The sequence below is a fragment of the Podarcis erhardii genome (genome assembly GCF_964252035.2).
Source record: "Podarcis erhardii genome assembly, chromosome: 16".
Classification (NCBI taxonomy): domain Eukaryota; kingdom Metazoa; phylum Chordata; class Lepidosauria; order Squamata; family Lacertidae; genus Podarcis; species Podarcis erhardii.
Window position 1 is genome coordinate 37,772,696 of NC_138514.1, and position 24,225 is coordinate 37,796,920.

Genomic DNA, 24,225 nt, shown 5'->3' on the forward strand with positions numbered 1-24,225 from the left:
ATCTCCCAAAGGGAATTCCAAAAGCAGGACCTGAGCAACTCTCCCCAACTGCAATTTCCAGACGCACTCCCTGCCTCCAATAGTGGAGGGAGAACAGATGGGAAGGCTGCCTGGGGGCTCTGACAGGGTCCTAGAGTCCTGCCTCCCCAGCTTTGGGAAAGAGGTAGGGGGTCTCTAGGACCCTGCCAGAACCCTCACATCTTCCTAAAGCAGGGGGAGGGACCAAATATTCTCCTAGCTCAGGTTGCCTTAGTATCAAAGTTTGCCCCATGGAGGACATTTGTTAATGGCTATTGGGACTCTCTATTCAGGAGCATGTTGCCTCCAGGGGGGGCTGCCTGTTCCGTCAACCCCTGCCTGCAGGCTTCCCAGAAGCAGCATTTGACTGAGCGCTGTAGGAAATGGGATGCTGGACTAGATGGGGGAAACTTTGGCCTTCCAGATGTTGATGGACCCCCCCCCTCTATTGCCTCTGGCCATTGGCCATGCTGGCTGGGCTACTGGGAGACCATCAGAGCCTATGAATCAGGAAGTGTCCAGTTCAAATTCCGCCTCTGCCGTGTACTCACAGCATAGTCTTGCCCCCTTTCAGCTTCAGCAATTGTTGGGGGTCAGAACCTGCAACCTGGAGGATAGCAAGAGGATAGTAATACTGACTTTACCTCCCAGGGACGTCGCCAGGATGCCAGTGAGATTACGCATGAGAGCAGCATGCAGATTCCGATTCTGGGCTTCCGGTTGATGGAGCTCCTTACAAAAGCATGTACATTTTGGTGCCGGCGGCTTTCCTGTGAAGTTTGCGCACACACCTGGCATTAAAATATTTCTCTCGCTGTGTCATTTTCTGAAACCTCCCTCGGAGGGAGTCCCTGGGCTGTGCCAGTTTCAGCTGTGTGGGGTGGCTGCTCTGGCATTTGCCGAGTCAAGTTTTCCACATCTCCAGCAAGCTTGAATCAGGGCCACTTCCTGCCTGGCTGCCCTCTTGCAACACCCCAGGCAGGCTGTTGCTAGGAGATGGGGCCTGGGAAGGAGTAAACAGCCACCCGCCCAGTTCCCTACACTCCAGCCTCCATGTGCGCAAGGGCTCTGACACCACCTGGAGGTGATCCTGCCTCTGTCCTGTGAATTAAGGACAACAGAGACAAATGCTTCTTTAATTGCCAGAAGGATTGGCTCAGGCAGCTGTCAATGGCCGGGCAATGAAAATAATGTGGTTTACGCAGCATGGCAGCCAAAGGCTGAGGGGTCTGCTTTTCTCCCACCTGTTGGGTTGTCAAAAAGAAGCAGCAGGGAGAAGAGTCAAGGAAATGGGCATATCCCTGGCGTAGGCAAGGAGGTAGGGCCTTCTCAGTGGTGGGGCCTCTGCTCTGCCCAAAGCAGGCCACCTGGTTGTGTTGCACTTTCAGCTCAGCTCAGCTCTTCCACCAGGCCCTGCCCCTCCAGGGGGGAGTGGGGTGTGTGTATATTTGCTGTGGTGCTGAAATGTTCCTGTTTTAGATGTTTAATCTTTGTAAATGTTTGGGTACTTAATTCCATCCATTCTTAGCAGCCTTTTCTAAGAAGGTAAGAGAAAAGGGAGGGGGAAGCAGAACAAAGTGGCACACTGTCAGGGTGTGAGACAGCGAGGGAACCAGCCAGCCAGTCCCTTCTCCAGGATACTCCATTCTGTTTCCCCTCCAACTATCTGTCAAACTGAGCATCTTTAGACATCATTTAGCTGTTTTACAGGGGGCGTGTTTTATGAATATCGGCTGCTCTGGGACCAAGAAATGGGGTGGAGGAGCATCTCTCATCCCATGACAGCTCTTTTAGCACAGCCCACATGATGGAAGACCCACCAGAGCTTTCCAGTGTTATGCCCAAGGACAAATGCAATGCTGTGGCTATTGAGCATGCTCAGCCTTTACTGGGCTGAACTTTCTTGGCACAGGTAACACACTTATTTCTTGTCCTGCAAATGTCAGGGTGCCTGCTGGCACCTCTCGTGTTCAAAGGGGCTCTCTTCCCATCAGCTCTTACCTCTCTCTCCCCCCCCCCCCCGCCAAAGCTCACTGCTGGCAGAGGTGGGCCCTGCCTTTGCAGCTGGGCAGGCCTGGCAGAGGGTGCCAGCCTTTGCTTGCCAGGACAAGAGAGCAGGGAGGAGCTGGCAGGTGGCAGCCCTGAGGGAGAAGTGTGGGGGCGTGCGAGGCTCGGGGCATCAGAGCTGGAGGAAGAGGCCAGTTCTGCAGCTGGCACCACTTTTAGAGGGCTCCAAGGGGCAGGGGGGGAGGCTCTTGTAAGAGGGTCTTCTCCCCCTGCCTCAGCCTGGGAGGTTAAGCTTCCTGCCCATTTCCTTCCCCCCTCCCCAGATGGGGAGAGAAGAGCCCCTGGAGTGACCTGGAAGGTTTCTGCAAGAAGAGGTTGGGGCAGAAGCAGCCTAAGAGAAAACTGCAGCCACTGCTTTTAAAATAATACAACTTCTCACTGCATGTTTGTGCTTGTGGGCTTACACTGGTGGTAGCCCCTTGCTCTTCAGGTTCAGAATCTCCCCTCAGTTAGCTCCAGTTTAACTCCCCACCCCAGTGATGAGCCCCACTCCCCCCCGCACCTCAATAATGGATCACAGCAGACTCCCTCTGCTGCCGCCAGAGCTTCTCTTGGTTAAAGGTTTGCCTCTTCTCCCCTTCCCTGTCTGCATTTCAGAAAGAAAGAGGGAGGGAGGGAGGGAGCAGGGTATCACCCCCACCCATCCTTCTAATAAAGGGGAGTGGGGGCATTTCAACCCCAGGGAACGCAAGATGTGGAAGACCCACATCCCTGTCCTGCCCCACCTGAGCAGCTGCTAGTCAGAGCATCCAACCCTTCCCTGCCCTAGGAGGAAGGGTTGCTTAGATGAGAGATTTGTGAAATCAGCACTCAAACCATGTCTGGGTTTTCCTTTCTTTTTTTAAGAGACAAGACAGCAGGGGAGGAGGTTGTTCAGAACACACAAAACAGGCTGTGTCATCCTTGCCATTGTCACTACGTGTGAGTAAATGGCCCTCCCTGTGGAGTAACTGTCGGCCACCAGGGGGCGCAGCGGCTCCACCAGGCTGCCAGTGGAAGAGGATCAGGGTGAGCCCAAGTACCTTCCGGGCCCGCCACCCTGACCCCCCCCCCCCTGGGCCTGAGAGATCCCCAAAGAGCTACGGATGGAGAGGGGTGGGCAAGCTTGTGGCATCCCTTTCAGGAAAGGGATAGGGGAACATTCATCAAGCTTGCCTCCCTGGAGCTCAGTCTAGGCCCCCCCCCCCCCCGCCAGCCTATTTATTGCTTTGCAAAGCAGGAGCTGCTCCCTCCCCAGGCGGAGAGGAGAGCAAGCTCCACACACACACACACACACACACACACACACACACACACACACACACCCGGCTCCCAGCAACCCTGCAAAATCCAGTGCCAGCTTCATATCAGACCAGCCCTTCAGTGGGCAGCAAGGGGGAGGGCCCCAGCTCCTCCGCCACTAGATCCAGGCCAGCTGGATGTGCCCCCCAATCTTCCTTGCTCCTTCAGTGGCCCAGAGGTAGCCCCTTGCCCTGCAGCAAGTAGCCATGAGGCCCGTCCGGAGCAGAACGAAGAGGTCTGTGGCTGTTGCCCAGGTCAGTCTGCAGAGTCCCATTGGGCTCCCCTCCTCTCCCTGCCCCGTCAGGCTGGAGGACGGACTGGCATCTGGAGGCAGGGGAAAGAGGCTTGCTTCTGGGCTCCAGGAATGGCAGAGGAGGGCGGCAGGAGAGCACCTGTGTCCAGCACTGGCGCAAGCTGCAGTTGGGGGCAGTGAAGGGGCTCTGCTTTTGCAGACCAGTCAGCGCCCCTGCGGCACCAGAGTCCCGTGAACAAGCAGCGAGGGAGCGGAAGAGGCGTGAGGCTGTGTGTGGCAGCCGTTGAGGACTCAGGTGAGGCCCATGCTGGCCCAGCCGCTGCTTCTGCCTGTCTCTGGAGGCTGCTGTGGGGCTGGGCAGAGGAGGACAAGGCAGGAGCTGCGAGGGGGGCACAAGCAGCACCACCAGTGAGTGGGAGGAGATGCTGCTGCCTTTGCCCATGGAGGCTCCCAGTCCAGTCCGGCAAAGAGAAGCCACCTCCTAGACGAAGGCCTCCTGGCTGGGTGTGCCATTGATCTTGAGGAAGAGCTTGGCATCTTCGCTCTTCTGCTGCTTCTCGCGCTCCAGCCGCCGGCGGAAGAAGATCAGGTAGAGCGGGAGGCAGAAGCCCAGCATGCTCGCCCCCAGGAGCCCCACGTTGACCTGCAGGAGGACAGAAGAGGCCAGCAGTGTCAGCAGGAGGAGGAGGAGGAGGAGGAGGGCAGAGGAAAGGCTGAAGCTCAGCCCAAGATGGCCAGCAGACGCCCTGCAGCAGGCGCGGGGGGGGGGGGTGAGGGGTTCCAGCTGTCCAGCACCCACCTTTGCCCCAAGATCCTTGAGGTGCCTTTGTACAGGGAGCAGGAGGAGGGTGTGGCGATGGCAGCAAAGGAGCTGCTCCAGGGCAGCAACAGAGCGTTGGTTCTTGCAGCTCAGCCTGCCTGGAGCCTGATCTGTTTGCACAGGGGCTTCGGAGGGGCTGTGGCTCAGTGGGAGAGCCCAGGGAGTGCTGGGAACAGGAATGGCCCCAAAGCCCTGCTGCCAGCCAGTGCTGGCAATACTGAGCCAGAGGGCCAGCTTGGTTAGACTTGGTTAGGCAGTAGCCCCCATGGTCGGATTACCCAACACTCAGTGGTGAGGATGATGAGGAATGTCACCTTGAAGCACCTGCCTCCCCCAGCTTGAACTGGAGGGGAGAGCTTTCTGCAAGCAAAGTGTACTCTCCAGCTTACTCTCCCTGCCCCCAGGATGGGGGGAAGCAGCTGAGGGATGTGAGGCCCCCTCCCTGGGTGTTAATAAAATAAATTATTATTATTATTATTATTATTATTATTATTATTATTATTACTATTACTATTACTATTACTATTACTATTACTATTATTATTATTTTATACCCCAGCCACTCTGGGCGGCTTCCAACAGAACACTAAAATAAAAATAACCTATTCAACATTAAAAGCTTCCCTAAACAGGGCTGCCTTCAGATGTCTTCTAAAAGTTTGGTATTTAATTTTCTCTTTGACATCTGGTGGGAGGGCGTTCCACAGGGCGGGCGCCACCACTGAGAAGGCCCTCTGCCTGGTTCCCTGTAACTTGGCTTCTCGCAATGAGGGAACCGCCAGAAGGCCCTCGGCGCTGGACCTCAGTGTCCGGGCAGAACAATGGAGCCGTTTACCTGTGCAACCTGGGTATGTTTACACAACAAGCCCAGGTGTTGGATGGAGGGCAGGATCTGAACTCCTGCTCAGATCTGGGCTGGGGGGGGGGAGCTGGAGGAGATTCCATGTGGCCAGGATTTTGCCCCCACCTCACTTGGGATTATCTGCTTGGGTATCATTCGCTGGCCAACAAGCCAAGATCTTCTTGGGGACAGAGCACTGCCCCTGACCCTGCAGCAGCCTAGGAGCTGTGGGTCTCCCCACAGTAGCTCCAGTTGTAAGGGAAGGAGGGAAGGGGTCTGTGCTAGCCCCAAACCCAGGAAAAAACAGAAGCTGGAAATGCCAAGCAGTTGCTGAACTGTTTCTTCCCCCGGGAAGACACAGCGCCCACAGGAAGGAGTCCTCTGCTTCTGCCAGCCTCCCTCTGGCAGCACTGCTCTGCTGCGCTCTGCAACCCATGTGCCCCCATCATGATTTGGAAACAGACCAGCGGCTGCCAGCCAGCTCTCAGCTGCTCCCAGGCAGGTGTCAGGTGCTCTGCTGTCTAAACAGAAAACAACGTGGCCTCTGGGAGCCCAGCCAGAGGATCCAAGCAGCCTCGTCCACTTCCCAAACAGGCCCTGGAACACCTTCCAGAGCGGGAGCTGCAGCGAAGAGCCCAGGGTGCCATGGAAAAGCCTGCATGGCCGAAGTGGTAGACCTGGTCCCATAACCTTCTGTTCCAAAGGAGGAGGAGGAGGAGGAGGCAGCCCCTGTCAAAGGCTCTGTCGTTCCTGCACTGCCAGAGGCAGTAAATGCTGGGTGCCGGCTGGGGTGAACCCCAAGAGGGGAGAGTTGCTGCTGCCCTCCGAACCCTGCCTGCTTGGGGGCTTCCTCTCTTGTTGGCACCTGGGTGCCAAGAATTACTGTGGCCATGGGTTTCCTGCTTTTACAAGAGCCCTGCCAACCAGAGGGAGACAGAGGCAGCCAGAATGGGCCACCACCGAAAAGGCTTCACCCACCCACCCACCCACCCGGTGCGGTTTTCTCCCAAACCAAAGGCAGCTTCTTGCTTGAAGTCTGTGTAGAGGAACGGCCAAGCGAGGGTCTCCTTTGCCTCCCCTCCAACTGCTTGTGCCCGCTTAAAGATTAGCCCCACCAGCCCTGGCGTGATTTTCCCACAGGAGAGGGTGGGGAGTGCCTGTGGCTGAGAAAAGCACCTGGGTGGGGGCATCAGTGCTGAGCAGAGAAACAGCTGGAGGGGGGGAAGAGCTATCCCAGCCCTTTGCCTGCTCAGGAAAGCCCCCCAAGGCTGCTTTTGGAATTAAAGCTTTGTCTCCAACTCAGCTCTACTCTGACTAAACTCATTAAAAAGGATAGTGCTACAGAGGCCAGGTCTATTGATTTAAATGGGTCTCCTGAGTAAGATGCAGCCGACTGATTGTCCCTTGCCGTTTCCTCTGCACAAAAGCCAAATGCTGGGAGCTCCCCTGCGCCAGCCGCCCAACCACTTACTTACCCAGAGAGGGTCTCCTTCCAAGGGCCCCATCATGGCCAGGAAGAGGGGCTGCTGCAGGAGGGCAAAGAGGGCGCTGACCAGAGACTGCAGCCCTGTCAAGCTGCCAAATTGCGTGGAGGGGTACCTGCAGGAGAGGGGGGAGAAAGGGGGCAGTCATGTTTCTGCACTCACAGCCTGGCCACGTGGGGCTCCTCCCTGAGCCCAGCCCCACAGCCCATTACTCTCTGGAAGCAAAGGCCCTTGGAGACTTTTCTAACAGCCCATCAGAATCTGAAGGACCAGGCTGAGGAGGCCCCGTCCATATCTGCATTCCAGTCCAGCGGCCAGCCAGGTGCTTCCAGCAAGCCCTGAAAGCAGGGTGTGGAGGCAGAAGCCCCCCTCCTGCCTTATCTTCCTCCCCTGCTGGAGGCAGTAAATGCCCCTGGGTGCCAGTCACCAGGAGCCACACATGAGGAGGGGGCTGCTGCCCTCAGGCCCTGCCAGGGTGACCTTCCCTTTGGAGCATCTAGCTACAAAACAGGGTGCTGGACTGGATGAGCCCCTGTGGCCGGATTCAGCGCCGGGGCTCTGCTTATGTTCTTCACCGCTGGCATTCAGGGGCACAGAGGCTCCGAGCAGAAAGGCCCCACGTGGCAGACACAGCAAGCAGCCATGAAGCAGGTTCTCCCCAAAGCCCTGCCGCTCCCTGGCAATTCACGCTCCTGGCGTTCTTCATTCCAGCCTCTCAGCAGCAGCCTGGGCCATTCTGCCCTGTGCAGAGCACAGCTGGAGCAGCCACAGGGCAGGATGCAGAAGGGGAACTCTGCAGTTTCCCCCCTCTGCCTTCAAAGTCTTCAGCAGAACACAGGCAGAGATTATTTTCCCCCTTGCCCAAGCAAAAATGAGGACTAGATGTTTGTGTATGGAAGCAGGGCAAGCCTACAATCCTCAGGAGTCTGGTTTCCACATCATCAAATCCCACAAAAGGCTAAATGTACAAGCTTAACTGATCAAATTTAGCTGTCCCTAAAGCGGGTGGGAGAGGAAGCTAAAACATATATGGCATTTGTGCCCTGAGTCCAGACCTTGGGCCAGATCACTTGCATCCCAAACTAGAGTGCCCTTGGCCAGAAACGACTGCTTTGGACCAGAGGTCCCTGGATTTCAAGTCTCCACACACCCTGAGCTGGAATGTGGGGCACCTCTGAGCAAACAGAGTCCAGGTTGGGCTACAATCTTTGGCTCCCTTCCCACCGCCTGCCTGGGCACGAAGGAGCCCTAGAGGAGTGGCCCAGCCAAGCCAGGCAGATCAGCATCATTGATTGGAAAGTGTTGAAGGCTGGAGGTTGCCAGGAGAAAACAGGAGCCTGGGAAAGCAGGCCAGCGGGCTTCTCTTCCTCCTCCTCCAGTTGAGCAATGTTGAAAAGCCAAGAACTGGAGCTGGACCAACAACTCCCGCATTGATCATCACGTTCATACACTTCTTTGATTAAAAAACAAACCCAAGGACAAAAACACCCAAGTCAGGTCTAGCTGAGCTGCAGCAACTGAAACCGGATCTGGTTATGGGATGAGCGTTGCATGCCTGATAGGCAAGACGCGGTCCAGAGGAGAGGACAGCATCCTTGGGGCCCCCCAGAGACTTTGGCCTAGATGGGGCTCTCCAAAGGAAGGGGTTGTTGTGGTGGAGAGAAGCGTCTGGGTGGCCTAAGCAGAGGGCGGGATCCCTGGGCTGGGCCTGCGATTAGGAAACTGTTTTGCTCCCACCAGGAATGCTGCAACCAGAGCAGAGGGTGACATCAAATGGGTATCAGGTGCAGAGGAGAGGATGAAAGCATGTGGGTCATGTTCAGCACCCTCCCCTTGAGCAACACCCAGAGAAGCAGGCCCACAGCCAGCAGCCACAGCTGCTCAGAAGCTAATCCAGGAAGGAGGAAAAACATGACCCAGAAACGGGCTGGAAGGTAGGGCAAAGGTGGCCCGGGAAAAGGAGCATCCCCAGCCGGGAACTGGGTGCCTATAAACAAAGTGGGCGGCAGCAAAGCCCAGGCGGGCGATTGGGCAAACACACATGGCCAGAGGCTGGCTGAGGACTAGACTTACACGGCTGCGTAGAGGCCGCCCACGGCAGAATGGATGAACCCTCTCACGATGGTGTGCAAGATGAAGGAGAGGATCTGGAAAAGGGGGGAAGACACGCAACCCTGAATTCTCACCCCAAGTCACCTTCTGAATGCCCAGCACACTACTTGCCCATCCCTCTTCCCTCTGGGGAGCTTGCAGGGCTGCCCCCTCCCCTCCACAGGGACCCCCTTCCATCCACAGAAGCACTGAAGAAGCATCAGCACACTCGAGCCCAGAGACGTCCCACAAAGCTGGCTGTCAGAAGAGACAGGACATTTGCACACAACGTGGGACTCCCCCCCCCCTTGGGCCTGACCCAACAGGTCCTTCTGATGGTCTTATGACCAAGCATCTTCCCACTCAGCACATGTTGTCTGCCTACTGGGAGCAGGTGGGGTTGGAGGAGCACCTTGTTCAAACAGGCTGGGAAGTGGGGATCCTGCTGACAGGAGACGCAAGGACCGCTAAGCCAGCAAACAGGTGAGGCCTGGACTGGCCCCCACAGCACCTCCCAGCCCAGTTCCTGCCTCTCCTGTGCTGAGCCTTTGACAACTGCTCTCCCTGCCAGCTACTCACTTGCAAAGGCAGGTTTGGAATGAGGCAGGTGATCCCAAAGCCCACCAGCAGCAGATTGGTAAAAGCGAAAGCACGGGTGGCGTTCTCCACCTTCTGGATCTGCCTGTCTCGGCGCTTCTTCTTGCTGCCCCTGCAGGGAGAGAGGAACGGAGGGGGTCAGAGGGGCTTGCAGGGGCCAGTGGGAGATCCGCAAGGGAGGAGGGAGGCCCAGGTCTCCAGCCTTCGCTGCACAACAAAAGATGGTTTAAGATTCCCAACACCTTGGGAAAGAAGGTGGTACAAAAAACAAAAAAAATCCGAGACCAGGGAGAAGAGTTGGTGGAAGAAGATTGGAAGAAATTTAAAATCTATCTACAGAAAGACTGTAAAATTATTGAATGTTAATGATGTTGGAATGAAACGAAGTGGTTCTAGTAATAAGACAAAATAAGAATACGTAAGAATGGATTGATACTAGATGAAAACTTGAAGTTATAATATGTGAGGATAAATAATTAAGGGTAAATTAAGAGGGTATGGATTTGCTGAACAAATTTTTAAATGGAATACAAAAAGGGAGGTGTGAGGAAGTCATGAAAATAAGCAAATGAGTGGTAGGATATTAGAAAGAGGGATTTTCTTTTTTCTCTTTATGCTTATTTTTTATTTTTGTATTTTTTTGTGTGTTTTTCTTTTATTGTTCTGTAACCTTTTTCTTGTTGAAAACTTAATAAATATTTAAAAAAAAATAGAGAGAAGGTGGTACAAAAAAAAGGATCGAATAGATCAGCAAATTAGAGGAAGAGCAGCTGCTTTGCAGGCAGAAGGTCCCAGGCATCTGCAAGGAGGGGAATCCCTGGAGAGCCACTGCTGCCAGTTAGTGTAGGCAGTACTGGGGTAAATGGACTGGGGGTCTGGCTGAGTCCAAGGCAGTTTCCTGTGCTCCTGTGTCACGGTCACAGCAGTTGGGGTCTGGGCAGACCCCCAATGCCCCTCAATCCTGCTGCCTGGTGGGGGTCCCTGCTGTGGAGTCTCAATTGCTTGGCAAAGAAAGAGGGGCCACAGGAGCACGCCCCTCTTTTCACCCACCATGCCACAAGTCCTCAGCCTTTCAGGCCTGAGACCCACCTGAGCGTTTGGGGCAGTTGCATCTAAGTTGTGTTACCAGATACTTGCAGGGTGTCTTGTGCTGCTGAAGACCCACCTCAGACCCTTTGGAGGGGCCCAAAGGCCAGTGTTCTACACACACAAGCCCTGGGGTCATGCCAGCAGTGGGCAGCAGCTGAGCCCCTCCTCCCTGACTGCTGGGAGTCCAGTATCTGCTGGAGGAGCTCAGATGCTCCCCCCTCCTGGGATGCCCCTTTCCCCAGGAGGGCAGCTGGTTGGGTGGCAAGCAGGGCAGAGGAGGTCTAGCCACAAGCCAACCGCTGGCTCCTGGCAAAAACGAAGGCGGAGGCATCTCTCCACATCGGCCTCCAGGCTCTTGGTCTTTCTAGGTCAGCCGAGGGCTGGGCAGTCTGTGCTTCCAGCCTTGGCCTAGTGACCTCAGACTCCTCCCGTCTGGTTAGACTCCCCTGGGGAGGAAGGAGCTGGGGGTCCCCCTCCCCAGACGGAGGATCCACAGGGCAGCAAGTGCCCTTGCAGCCTGCCTTGGCGCTACTCACTGGCTGGGGGCGCTCCCCTCGTCCGCCTCCTCCGCAGTGCCGTCGTCACACTCCTTGAGCTTCCAGTCCATGATGTATCCGATGACGGGGGCCGTCATCAGGCAGAGGAGCTGCAGGACTCCGAAGATGGTGGTGTAAAGGTCCACTGGGAGGGAGAGAGGAAGGGCGGCGTCAGGGCAGGGCCAGGCGAAGGCCTGTGGGGTTTGGGTAGCTGGAAAGGGGAGACTGAGAGGGGAGGGCAGCTGGCCAACAAGCAAAGGAGGGGCATTGTGTGTGATGCCATTTGGGGCAGGCAAGCAGCTGGGATGCAGCCCTTTAGAATGGAGGGGACACCTGTGGCCGTCCAGGTGCTGTGCTCCTCCAGCAGCCAGCATGGACAGGGGGATGATGGGAGTTGGAGTCCAGCAGCCTCTGCAGGGCCACAGACGGACCCTTCTCTCCTTTGTGTAACACTCCCAGTCCTGAGCCTGGGCGCCTCCTCGGTGGAGGGCTGGTGAACAGAAAGACCCAGCCCCCTGAGGAGATGCAGCCACAGCCCCCCAGGCTGGGGGCAAAGGAGTTTGAGGACACCAGAGCAGAGTCAGGAGGGAAGTGGGGGTCTGGAAGTCCAGAGTGAAGGCCGAAAGGCTGCCCCCCCCCCAGCAGAGCTTGCCAAGCAGCAAAGCCCCAAGAAGAGAGGAGGGGTGGGAGGGGGTCAGCCTGGCAGCCGCTCAGCTTCAAGCCCCCCCCCCCGCCCGCCCGCCTGGCCACTTGCTCGCTCGGCTGCGCTTCCCTTCCCCTGAGCTTCCCTGTTGTTTTCATGAAAGCGCCTCTTGATTTATCTGCCTCGCAGATTCCAGATTTAACAAGCCCAAACTGGATCTCGGTGCGCAAGACACAAATGGTTTCGTCCTGTTGTGCAAAAGACAAACAACCAGCTCATGGAAATCGCTCCCTTTCCTGGCTGGCTCCCTTCCAGCCGCTATAAATACGGGCCTTGAGTCAGCGGCGCTGAAGCTCACAAGCACAACCCCCCCCTCTCCCCCAGTGACACCCTGTCAGCTGCTGGGCTTCTCCCTTCGCTCTGGGGAGGGCGAGGAAAGGAAGCGAGAGCCAGGAAACTCCCCCCCCCCCAGCCAGCAGCAGCAGCAGCACTACAAGCCGCAGCTGACCGATTTTTTCCCCCTGCAAACCAGAAAGAGTTGTCGGGGCATTCTGAGGAACTGAACTCAGGTACCCCTGAGCCGCAAGACACCCAAGGGTGTCACGGAAACAGGGCCGAAATTAGCCTGGCATTCAGCTGGTGGCTGCCCTCGTGGAGAGGGGCGTCTGCCAGCCTATGCCTGGAGGCACAACCAGGCCAGCTGGACCCAGCCGGCAGCAGCAGGTGCTGGCAACACCTGAAGACCCAGCACAAAGTGGGGTCTGCAAGGAGCACCTCACAGTGTGGCTTCCTGAGCCTCCCCCCACCACCACAAAACACCCTAATTTCACCCTGTGCAGGAGGAACCACCCAGTGGCAAAGCCGTCCTGGGTGGCCAAGAGGACAAGCGCATGTGAGCGCCACACTCCTCAGTGGAATGGGTGCGATTCCTGACACTGAACTGAGAGTGCTGTGCCTTTGAATGATGGAGCTGTCCCCAAAGAACCCTAGGTGGGCAGAGCATGAATAATAATAATATTATTATTATATAGAATGTGTACTTTGTTGGCAGTGCTGGGAATCACAGTTTTGTGAGTAGCAAACTACAGTTCCCATGACTCTTTGGGGGAAGCCACGACTGTTAATGTGGCATAAATGTACTTTAAACGTATAGAAAGGAGGTGAAACTAGGAACTGTTGGCTTCCAATACTTCTAAAGCCCCAAGGACCTCTTGGGAGGCCACCGACGAGTCAGGCGCCTTTTTATTCGAGAAAGGGGCTTAGAGAATATTTCAAGGCGCAATTCCGTTGGCGTGAGGCTGCCCGGCGGCTGACTCTGTGCAGGCAGGGCAAGCGCTGCTCTTCCCTTGCAAGCCGCTGGGGGAGGGGGGGAGCTGCACCCACCTGTCTGCAGATCCCCGTCCACCAGGAACTCCAGGATGTTGTTCATGGCGCCCATGTAGAAGATGAGTCTCAGCTGTGTGACGCACATGGTGACCAGGCTGAGCAGCAGGATGGGGCTGAAGACGCTGTGCATGAAGGACGGGGAGGCTGCGGGGGGAGGGAGGAGGGAGGAAATAAGGAAGGGGGCTCCTTAGGAGACGCCAGTTGCCCCCTGGGCCACCACAGGGTCACCGAGGCAGCTCCTGCTAGCTGGGGCCGCCTGGCCATCCCAAATAACACTCTGCATTCATCCCGCAAATGCGTAGCCCCAGATCACTTGCTGGGGCTGGGAGGAAACAGTCTGTGCAGACATGGCTGGCCAAAGTGTGTGGCCCACACAAGTGGAGGAAGCAATTTCCCCCTGTGCTGTGCGTTTTGTGATACTGCTTTTCATGCTGCTATAAGCTTTAAATTTGGCACAGTTTGTACTAAGATTGTGCTTGTTTTATTTCTGGACACCTTGTTGGGGACCAAGTGAGGCTTGCTGAATATCTGCACAGACAAAGGAAGTGCTCCACCATCAGTAAAGGTGCAAACAACCCTCCCCGTGTCTTTCATGGTTTGGTCAACTCCTGCCAAACCTCTGGAAGAGAGAGAGGGGAACGGCCCTGGGGCTGGGCAGGGGGCCATTTGCTCCCTGGGGGAGGAGGAGGAGGAAGAGTAGACCGTGGCCCTTCCCAGGACGCTCCCAGGCCTTCCTCCAAGGGATTGCTGAGGGGGCAGCTCACACTGGACTCTGCATCACCAGAAACACACAGCAGTAAGACAAACTTGCATTTCCACATGGGGGGGTTGGCAGCCCTGGCAGCTCTCTCTCTCTCTCTCTCTCTCTCTCTCTCTCTCTCTCTCTCTCACACACACACACACACACACACACACCCGTGGGGGTCCAGGAAGAGACGACCATAGGACCATCTTGCTGGTTGCCCCACCTGCACTGTCCGCCTCGCACTTGACTTCCAGGTCCACGGTGGAGAGGCAGAGGTTCTTGCTCTCCTGCAGGGTGGCCTGCTCCTTTGGGTTCTTCATGGAGCCGCCCACACTCAGGCGTCGGCCCACCGTCGTCACCTGCTTGTAGAACTGCTTCCCGGTGATCTTGTGGTCGAATCCCAGCCAGCTGAACTTGATCTTCACCCTGTCCAGAGGGAAGAAAGAGGGCAGAGGAGGATTGGGACGTCTGCCTGACCTGCTGCCCTACTTGCAGCATCCGGGCTGGGCTGCTGACGGGCAGCCGGTTCAAGGGAGCATCTGCCCCGGACTGCCTGCAGGGAGGCGAGGTGTCAGCCACTCCGGGACCACAAACTTCTCATTTGCTGAATCCCACCCCAAAAGAGTGGTGGTTTGGAAATGCCCTGCCTGCGTCCCCAAACACCCGCCCACCCCTGGCTGGCATGAAGCTCTGGAGAGGCCTTGCTCATGTGTGCAACACAATACCCTCAGCATATTTTACTTGCCATGTTTTTCGGGTTGTATCATGGAAGTAATGTGGAAATGGCAAGCTCCTGTTTTGCAGGGGGTGAGCTAGATGGGTCCCTTGCAATGCAACAATTCTACGATTCAATGCACTGTGGTGGACGAGGTGAAAAATTCCCAGGAAGGGCCACCACACATCCCAAGGAAAGCCTTGGGAGGGGAGGGTCTCAGAAGAGCAGCCAAGGGTCCCCCCAACACACACACACAAGAGGACTTACGTGTAGTCCATGTCTTCTGGGCCTGGGAAGGGCTCAAGGGGCCAATTGAAGAAGCAGTTGAAGAAGACAAGGCCGGCACAGCAGGCCCAGACAACCAGGATGAGGATGAAGGAGACGCCAAAGTCATAGATCACCTGGAGGGGCAAACGGAGGAAAGGCAGCCATCACCAGCCAGGCCCTGAAGGGGGGGTCACCAGAGGTAGCGACAGCAGCAGGATCCCCTCCTTCCCCACGGGCTGGGGGGGCATCTCAGGTCGAAGGCATTTGCCATGGAAGAGTCAGGATGTCAGAGCAGAAGCACAGAAGATGCTCCATCTATTTTTCTGTCATGTAACTCTGCATCTTCTTGCAAAGAATTCCGTAAGTCATCACAGTCAACCTCAAAGGGAATGAGACAAATGTATGGGGGGGGGCTATCAAGAGGTGTTTGATAGCAAAACACAGCAGCCCCACCAGCCGAGGGGCCCTTTCCCCAATGCCAGATGTCGGGAACGGAAGGGGAGAGTGCTGGGCCTGTTCCCCTGACCTCCTGCTTGGGGCTTTGCCGTCCCATGTCAGGCCTTAAGGCCAATCGCACAGCTCGTCCGGCCAACAAAAAGCATCTTCCCACAGCTGGCATTGGGGAGTCTGGGGATTTGGAACTGGATTCTGCACCCGCTGCCCCAAATGTCTTATATCCGTCCTGCTTTTTCTGTCCATCAGTTTGCAATAAGAGGCCCCTGGTATCATGCCCTCTTTCCTGCAGATTCCTCCGTGGAAAGACAAGCTGGGCATGGCTGCCTATTCTGTCAGCCACAAGTGGGTTAAAAATATGAACTCTGCTTATTCTCCTCCAGTTTATTTGCGTATTTTAAGCAAACCCTTGGTTAAGGGGACCTTCACATTCTCATCGTGGGGCCAGCAGAATTCTAGGAAAGCTCATCTCACTTCACGGTGGCATTGAGGTTTTGGGGGGTCAGTAGCAGGAAGCTGGCAAAATGACTGAAATGCCAAGGCCAGATACTGAGAATTCCCCCATTGCTCTCTCAACAGACGGCATCCCTTTTTTTTTGGAGGGGGGGGAGCAGTCGCTGTAGAGAAGCTGGAGGAGCTTAAATACCTCCCCCAGAGAGCCCATCCCTGCATTTGGCAAGGGACACCCCCCCCCGCAGCGCCACTCGCCTGCATCACTGGAAAAGGACCCCACCCGCCTCCAGCAGCAACAAGCTGGAGCTCCCAGCCAACATACCTTGACTCCTGGGAAGGTCACGGCCGACGAGGCGTAAGAGCCAATCATGAGGGCAATGAAGGTGGAGCGAAGGTCGCCAAACATGTTGGGCAGCTGAGAAGGAAGGAAGGAAGGAAGGCAGAAAGAAGGGGAGGGTTAGGGCAGGTGGGCTGTGTGGGGAGGAAAGGAGCCTGTTTACTCGGGAGCAGAAACCAGGGGGGCAGGAGGGGGAGGCAGTTGCTGCCAGGCTCATCAAGAGGCTTCCTAGGGTAGCTTTGGGAGGGAGGTCTCCATATCTTGTGGCATCCAATGCTGGAGGCAGATTTGCTTTCCCCCTTTTAAAGAGTTAAAAGCCGTCTGAGAGCCCCGCAACCCCCTGGGGTCCCCACACAGTTTGCAGGCTTTCTGGTACCATTTCAAATGCCTGCAAGCCGAGACAGGTGCCCAGCCAGCAAGAGGAAGCCTCTCACAAGCCCTTTACAGCCCCCTCAGAGCTGGAAGAGGTTGCTTGCCAGGGAACAGGAAATTCATTCGTTTATTTAATCTGTACCCCGCATTTCATGTGGAGATCACAGGACGGTTCGCAATGTGAAAATACGAAACGAGAGCACAGTGCCCCCAAAAGCAGCCAGCCCTTCAGGGTCTGTCAGAAGCCACACCAGCTACAGCCAGCAAGCCTGACTACCATCTCCCACAACTGGGCCAGGAGGGGGCTCAGCGGACAAAGGGCTTTGCAAGGCTTGCTCTCTGCACGCACTCGGCTGCCCTCCACAAGCCACCCTGGGGCATCCTCGGGGGCCAGGGCTGTCCCTTGACACGCAAGCTCAGAATATCCACTCAGCACCCTGGCAACATGTGGGGCAAAGACTCTTCCGGGACATCAGGCTTTCTGTTTCAAAGCCTTTTCCCTCCAGGATCCAAGTGAGAAAATGCCACAGCTTGTTTGCCTGCAGAAAGCTCTGGGTTCAAAAAAGGCAGCTGCCGTCAGTCACAGGAGAGAGCCCAGAACGAATGGTGCAAATGCGCTGACTCAGCGCAAGGCAGTTTCCCAACTGTCACAACAACTCTTGCCCTGGGCTCACCCTCGTGGGAAGAAGATTGCAACGGCCGGGGCAAGTCTGTGTGGAGGCAGCCGAGGGCAGTGCTGACGAAGTCACCCTTCCAGGCTGCCTTGTCTGCCAACAAAACAAGACCTGGATGCGCATGTACGTCTCAGGTCTTGTCCTTCCCCAGCTGTGGCTGAATGTGCTCTGCTGGGTTAGGCTGCGTGCAAGAGGCCCAGCAAGAAGCTGGGGGGGGGGGAGCATTGTCCAGCCAGCTGCCCCCACTAAGGCTCTGAGGAAATGGCTGGCTGGCCTGGCACTTGACTTCAGGAAGCACACACCAGCCTTCACTCAGAAACACAGTCCAGCCAAATATTACGGTAAATGGGACTATTTTCCTCATGAACTCCGGTGGCCATTTTGTGCCTCTCTCAGCCCCACCCTGGCCACCCTGGAGCTTCTGCATACCAAAGGCACCAGGCACACTCGCTCCCTCCAGCCCTGAGAGGCTGCAGCGGGACAAGCATCCCTACAAGGGGCCAACAGGAGAAGGAAGCACCACTTTGGAAACAGAAAAACAGCTCCCGCCCTTGCCCTGTCTGGGCAAACAATGGCCAAGAGAGAAGATCTCTTAGCCTTGCATGGAAAAAAGAAACCAAGTTGTGAAAGGAACTGGCTGGGAGAGGGGGGGGGGAGAGAGAGAAGTGGGGGACTCAGATCTTCCCTGCTCAGTCAGCCTTCCAGATGTGTTGCACCATGGCTGCCATCTGCCCCCACCGGCTGAAGAGACATTTCACTGGCCGCCCATCTGAAGGGGACACAGGCAGGTGCCAGGGAAGGGGGCAGAGACTATGACGTTCTCCATCCTCCCCCAGCTCAAGAGGCCCCCCCCCCAACATGCCCAGAGAGCTCTGGCTGCTTTTTCCAAAGGCTGCCCAGGCTCTTGTTGCAGCTGCCTGTTTACAGGACTGAGGATATTCCTGCTGTGAGGATCTCTCTAGCAGGAAAGGGGGGGTTGGCAGTGATGTGGGGGGGGGGAGCTTCCACCTGGCTCCGTCCCTCCCCCCCCCCCCGCCTCTCTAGCTGCAGCGCTCTGGATGCAATGCAGCAGCCGGGTCCTTAAATAACCCCAGAGCAGAGGAGGCGAGCAGCTTACAGATTTGTTCTGCGTTCAGAGAGGGGAGGGGAAGAGGAAGCCGGCTGCAGCCGCATCCTGGACTGCACTGCAGTGCTGTACACCCCCCATGGGGGGGGGAGGCTGAGGTCCACCCCTGCAGGAGGAGAGGTGCTGGGGGGCTCAGGGCTGCCTGGAGGGAAAGCACCCCAGGTAAAGCCGGCTTGAGCCCCTCCAGCCGCCAGAAGAGGGTCTCTGGGAGGCCATCCTGGGAACTGGAAAGCAGATGGTCTCCTGGGTTTAGGGACCCCCCCCAGTTCCCTTCTACTCAGAGGAAGCCCTGGCTTGGAGGGAGCACACAGCCTGGGTCCAGGCAAAGCCCATTCAGGCTTGGAAAAACTGACAACTCCCCCCCTCAAAAAATACCCCAATATCTCCTCTCCAGACTGTTTCACAGCCAGAGTCAATGGGTGCTGTGGGGGACCAGGAGATTTGGGAACACAGAACCCCTCCCCCCCGGCAGCCCGTTCCTGTTCTCAACCCAGTTTGGGGCAGGGGAGCGCTTGGGGGTCTGTAACCACATCTTCATTTCCAAGAGACTTTGGCGCAACGAAACCACGGGTGGGAGGGGTGAAGGGAGCCTGAGAATGTGCAAGATTCGGGAGAAGGAAGTGAAGCCTTCAAGACAAGCGGAAAAAACAGCCCTGAGCACCAGACGCCTCCACTTCCCCAATGAGGCCTCAGTCCTGGCAGATTCATTCGCTCTTCCCATTTTGAGGTCCCTGAAAGGGCTGGAGGGGTGAAGGGGAGGCCAGGCAGGGACTCTGGGGTGGGGGGCATCAGCTGCCAGGTACAGGGAGCCCCTCCCGCCCTCCCCGCGCACTCTCTCTGCACTCACCGTGAGCGAAGTAAAGGTCATGCACATCCCCCCAAAGCCGTTCAGTGCCAGGGACATGAAGATCAGCACCGACAGAGCTGAGGAGGGAAGGAGGGAGGGCAGAGGTCGTCAGTGGGGCAGCCGGCCCACCAGCAAAAACCCCAATGGCCTTCTAACTCAGCCCCAGCTTTGGGAGAGGGCCAGATCTGCCAGCCCCCAGCTCCACCCCACACAGAGTGCTGAGATTCCTTTTGCAATGGGACATTCTTCCAGGGACTGAACGTGGGACCTTCTGCCCTGCCACTGAGCTGTGGTCCTTCCCCCAAAGTGAAGATTCTAGTAGTCCTTGTGGTTCTAAATGCCTTTTACTGCAGGTCCATGTAGATGAGCATCTGCCCAGACCAGCAGCAGTTTCTCTGGGGCCTTCCTGATGCCAGCAGTTGCAGTGACCTGGTCCTTCTGTAACCGCAGACGTGGCTGCCAGGGCTTGAAACAGGGACATTGTCTGCTGCAAAGCCCCCCAATTTGGGGAGGGCTCTCCTCATGGACCTATAGCTCCCTCCCCACAAAGTAGCTTTCAGGCAGGGGCCTACCTGCCCCTTTCACTGGAGATGCCCAGGACTGGACCGGGAAGTGCTGTACCCCTGGGTGGATGTGCCCTTTCTCACATAGCTGGAGAATAAAAACCCCTCGCCCAGGACAGCCAATGCCCAGGGAAGATGGGAGCTGTCGCTTGGAAGTGTCAGGAGAACTGCAGGCTGCTCGCCCTTGATTCAGGCAGTGCTTTTAACCAGCTTGGCTTCTCAGGTGCCCTGCCACCCAAAGACAGCCAAGGCCACAGAAGGTGGAGTCCAGGCTGGAGGCAGGACTGGGCACAAACCCCACCCGACAGCCCCTGGCCCACAACAACCTCCCCTTCTCCTAGAGACAGGGGTTCCGACCCCTGTCCCCCTCACAACCACCAGGCGACTTACAGTCCGGGTTGCTGGCTCCATAGGCAATCATGACGCAGGAAACAGAAAAACAGGCGCTGCAATGGAGGAAAAGGCAACTGGTCACAGGCTGGCAGAGCTTACGAGAAGGATTGATGTCTGCCTTGCCATGTCTGTCTTAGCACAGGGACACCTGAAGCCAGCAGATATGGTTTCTCTGCCTTCGTCACTTTTTCTGATTTCCTCCCAATTAATGGAGGCTGAAACAGGAAGACGGGCTTCCCTCTTTGCCCCTCGTTCCCCCTCCCCTCTTCCTCTCCGGTCTACTTTCCAAGACATCCGCGCTGGATCAGGGCAAATGCCAAACTTGCAGAGCAGGGGGAGCCCCGCAGGCCAAACGCAAGACAAGGGTGGGGTGGGGAGGGAGTGGTGCTGCCAGCTGAGTCCAGCAACACCTGGAGGACACAAGGTTGGGGGAGGCTGGCCTGTTTGCAGGTCCACCCCCAGGAGAGAATGTTTGATTCTGCCTAAACATTAGGAAGAACTTCCTGACAGTAAGAGCTGTTTGACAGTGGAATTTGCTGCCAAGGAGTGTGGTGGAGTCTCCTTCTTTGGAGGTCTTTAAGCAGAGGCTTGACAACCATATGTCAGGAGTGCTCTGGTGGTGTTTCCTGCTTGGCAGGGGGTTGGACTCGATGGCCCTTGTGGTCTCTTCCAACTCTATGATTCTATGATTCTATGAGAAGGACGCTCCCCCTCTTCTGCTGCAGAGATGGGCCAGCTTTTTACCATTGGTTTGCTCCTGCGCTTTTAAGAGCAGTCTGACCTGCAGACATCAGCAGGTGGAGCTTCCCACAGCCCGGGGATGAGCAGGACTGCTTCCTCACCTCTGCAGACCAAGCAGCGACGGTGGTTCTCCCCACCCCCGCCCCAGGCCACTTAGGAATCTCAAGAGCTCTGCTCTTTGCCTTTAATCCCACTCCCCAAAAATCTGGAGTCCCAGGTGCTAGGCCAGGCAGTCCTGTTTCCAAATACAGTGGTACCTCGCAAGACGAATGCCTCGTAAGACGAAAAACTCGCAAAACGAAAGAGTTTTTCGTTTTTTGAGTTGCTTCGCAAGACGGATTTCCCTATGGGCTTGCTTTGCAAGACGAAAACGTCTTGCAATTTTGTTTCCTTTGTCTTGCAAGTTTGTTTCCTTTTTCTTAAAACCGTGCATTCACTTCGAGGAGCAACTCACAGCACGTGGTGTGGTAGCCTTTTTTGAGGTTTTTGAAGACTTTGGTGATTTTTGAAGCTTTTCCAAAGTCCGTGCTTCGCAAGACGAAAAAATCGCAAGACGAAAAAACTCGCGGAACGAATTAATTTCGTCTTGCGAGGCACCACTGTACCAGTTACTGGAAATCACAGGAGGGGAGAAGACTCTGGTGCACAAAGGCTGTTTGTGGGACTCTTGCAGGGCAGCGGGTTGGCCCCTGAGAGAGCAAGATGCGGGGCTGGATGGGCCATGGGCCTGATCCTGCAGGCTGCTCTTTATGTTCTCTTTATGAATGTCAGAAGGAGCTGGAACAGGCCAAAGGGGACCCGCCTGGTCACATCCTGTCCTCACAGGGACCATCCAGGCGCCCCCAAGGGAAGCCCCATAACAGGGCTTGAGTGCAACAGAGACTCCTAGCAACTGGTACTCAGAGGCAGACAGCCTCACCCAGCAAAAGGCAGCACACAGCCACCCTGGCCACCGGCATTCCAGCCCACTTTCCCCTTATCCTCTTCTAAAGCCATCCCAGCTGCTGGCTGTCACTGCCTCCTGCAGTTGGGGGCAAAGCAAAGGCTCAGGCAAGGGCAAACACACGCAAACACACACACACACACACACACACACACACACACACACACACACACAAAAACACACACACACACACACAAACACACACACGCACACACACAAACACACACACAAACAAACACACACACACACACAAATCACAAACACCCACAAACACCCACCATGCGCTAAGGACCAGTTCTGCTTTGATTCAGGAAACCTCCAGCTTGGACTCAGCAGGCCTGGTCTGATGCCCGGGGGGGGGGGGAGAGAACCCTTGCAAGACAGCCCCCAGCCTCACCTTCCCAGCAGCCGCAGCTTTCGGGGGCCATACTTGTCCATGACAATGCCCAGGGGCAGAGTGATAGCGCTGAGCAGGAAGGAGCCCACGGTGAAGGCGAGGTTCAGCATCTCATCCTGCTCCTTGCAGATCAGCCAGCCGTTCATGCGCACCTCGGGCTCTGGGGCCGCCAAGGCTGCTGCCAGCGTCCGGTTGCCCATCGCCAGGGAGGAGTTGGCGGGACTGGTGTGCGCCAAGCTGGTGGAGTTCTCTGGAGGGAGACGAGGGAGGTCAGCCCAGGCAGCAGCCGCTGTTGCAGAAGGAAGCTCAGCCTCTCAGGGCCCTTTGGGACTAACAGGGCGGCTGTAGCAGAAAGCCATCCAGCGACCCACCTAGCTCAATATAATCTGCACGGACTGGCAGCAAAGGCTCTCCAGGCACATATAGAGAGGGACCAGAGCTCAGTGGTAGAACATCTGCTGGGCACAGGAACAAAGGGAGCTAGAGGCCTTACACAAAGTCAGACCCTTGGTCAGTCTAGTTCAGTGCTGCCTACACTGGCTGCAACAGCTCTCCAGCGTTTCAGGCAGGGAATCTTCCCCAACCCCACCTGGGGACTTCAGCGGGGATTGAACCCAGGATTGTCTGCTGCCCCTGAGCTACAGCCCTTCCCCAGGCAAGAGACCCTTCTCTGCCTGTAGCTGTGGGGAGCTGCTGCCGGCCAGTGTGGGAAATACTGAGCAATATGGACAGACTCTGTTCAATCACCCAATCTGGGAAGTGCTGCTGCTGCTGCTGCAGCTGTGAGCTCAGAGAAGCACAACACCCACACACCCCTTGCTCAGAAGCATTTCAAACCCAACAGCTGGCTAATGCCCACCCACCCCTTTCCCCCACCCCAACGAGGGAGGCCTCTATTGCCAATGGCTCTGTGCAAATATTAACTAAACTCACAGACACGCTCCCTCACCTGGGCACCCGCAGAGCAGCTCAAGCATGCAGGGCCTGGGGGGGGGTCCTCTTGACTGAGAGGGAGAAGCAGGAAACAGGTGGAGGGGGAAGGACAGACTCTGCCAAACTGGGGGGGGGGAGGGGGTTAAGAGAAAACCACAGCAAGGGAGGGGGGCTGCCAGTTGGAGGCTGCCTGTGACCTGAGCTCCCTCGGCTGCAGCTCAGTCACGCCAGTTACCAGTTGAGCACACGACTGGCTTTGCAGGAGCAGCTGCCTCACCACAAACAGGGGACTGTTTGTAGTGGAAACACAGATTCCGGCAGGGGACACTTTGCCATGCCCTTGAGAAGCCCCGGCTCAGGTGACAGGCACTCCTACCTGGCATGGACCTGAGGGCATCGAGGGCATGGAGGATGATCAGCCCAAGGACCTGCGGGCCAAACTGGGCTGGTGGGGACAGCTCTCTGGAGCCAAGGTGGGGGTCTGAACAGGAACACTCCCTACACAGCAACATTTCGCTGCAGGCCCCATTTGTGCAGGAGCTTGGCTGCCATTTTTAATCCCACCCAATCCAGTCTGGGCCCTTTGGTGGTCTTTCACTGGTGGTGCCGCCTCCGTGCTCAGCCCTGGCTTGTTATCCCTCATTCGTTAGCCCCAGGCCCAACCAGGAATCTCCTTGGGGGTGTCTACTCCTCAGTCCTCTTCCCCTGCAACCCACTTATTTCATACTTTCTGCATAGAAGCATAAGGAGAGCCCTGAGCAGCAGTTGGATCGGGCCCCTGGAGGCCCACAGCTCCCAGCCAGGTGCCCCAAACAGCCCCACTCATGGTTCCCAGCAACAGGCATTAGTGGGGTGCATTTACTGCTTCCAAGAGGGGAGGGGGTGCACAGCCATTGTGGCTTAACTGGCTCCCTGTCCCCCAGAGAGGGGTTCCCTCTGCCCCAAGGCTGCTCAAGCTCTCCCAGGAGTCCTGGGTGGGTGTGACTCAGGCTACACGCAAGTACAAACCACCACAGACTTCTTTTAAATAATGACAACAACAGGTGGAGAAGTTGGAGCCAAGTTCCAGCGGGTGACTTCAATGAAAAATACTCTGGTTGCGGGGGGGAGGACACACCAGAGTGCCCCCCCCCATGAACAGCTCCCCACTCTGCATTCTG

The 24,225-nt window shown here is 56.5% G+C and overlaps 1 protein-coding gene across 3 annotated transcripts in view; it reads right to left on the reverse strand.

Moving 5' to 3' along the window:
• Positions 1-2,907: 2,907 nt before the first annotated feature.
• SLC43A2 (solute carrier family 43 member 2) overlaps positions 2,908-24,225 on the reverse strand; it is a 28,085-nt gene continuing 6,767 nt past the window's right edge. For 2 of the 3 annotated variants that reach the window (XM_081844002.1, XM_081844003.1), the window contains exons 3-15: positions 22,133-22,382; positions 20,049-20,104; positions 19,096-19,172; positions 16,062-16,154; positions 14,834-14,967; positions 14,075-14,277; positions 13,104-13,250; positions 11,078-11,222; positions 9,435-9,564; positions 8,838-8,911; positions 6,756-6,879; positions 3,374-4,262; positions 2,908-3,339 (exon numbers count right to left, since the gene is read on the reverse strand). In XM_081844002.1, the coding sequence (XP_081700128.1) occupies positions 4,101-4,262; positions 6,756-6,879; positions 8,838-8,911; positions 9,435-9,564; positions 11,078-11,222; positions 13,104-13,250; positions 14,075-14,277; positions 14,834-14,967; positions 16,062-16,154; positions 19,096-19,172; positions 20,049-20,104; positions 22,133-22,382 (1,595 nt within the window). In that variant the 3' untranslated portion in view covers positions 2,908-3,339; positions 3,374-4,100. Of the gene's footprint in view, positions 3,340-3,369; positions 4,263-6,755; positions 6,880-8,837; positions 8,912-9,434; positions 9,565-11,077; positions 11,223-13,103; positions 13,251-14,074; positions 14,278-14,833; positions 14,968-16,061; positions 16,155-19,095; positions 19,173-20,048; positions 20,105-22,132; positions 22,383-24,225 lie in introns of all 3 variants that reach the window. The other variant, XM_081844004.1, reaches the window with a different exon arrangement.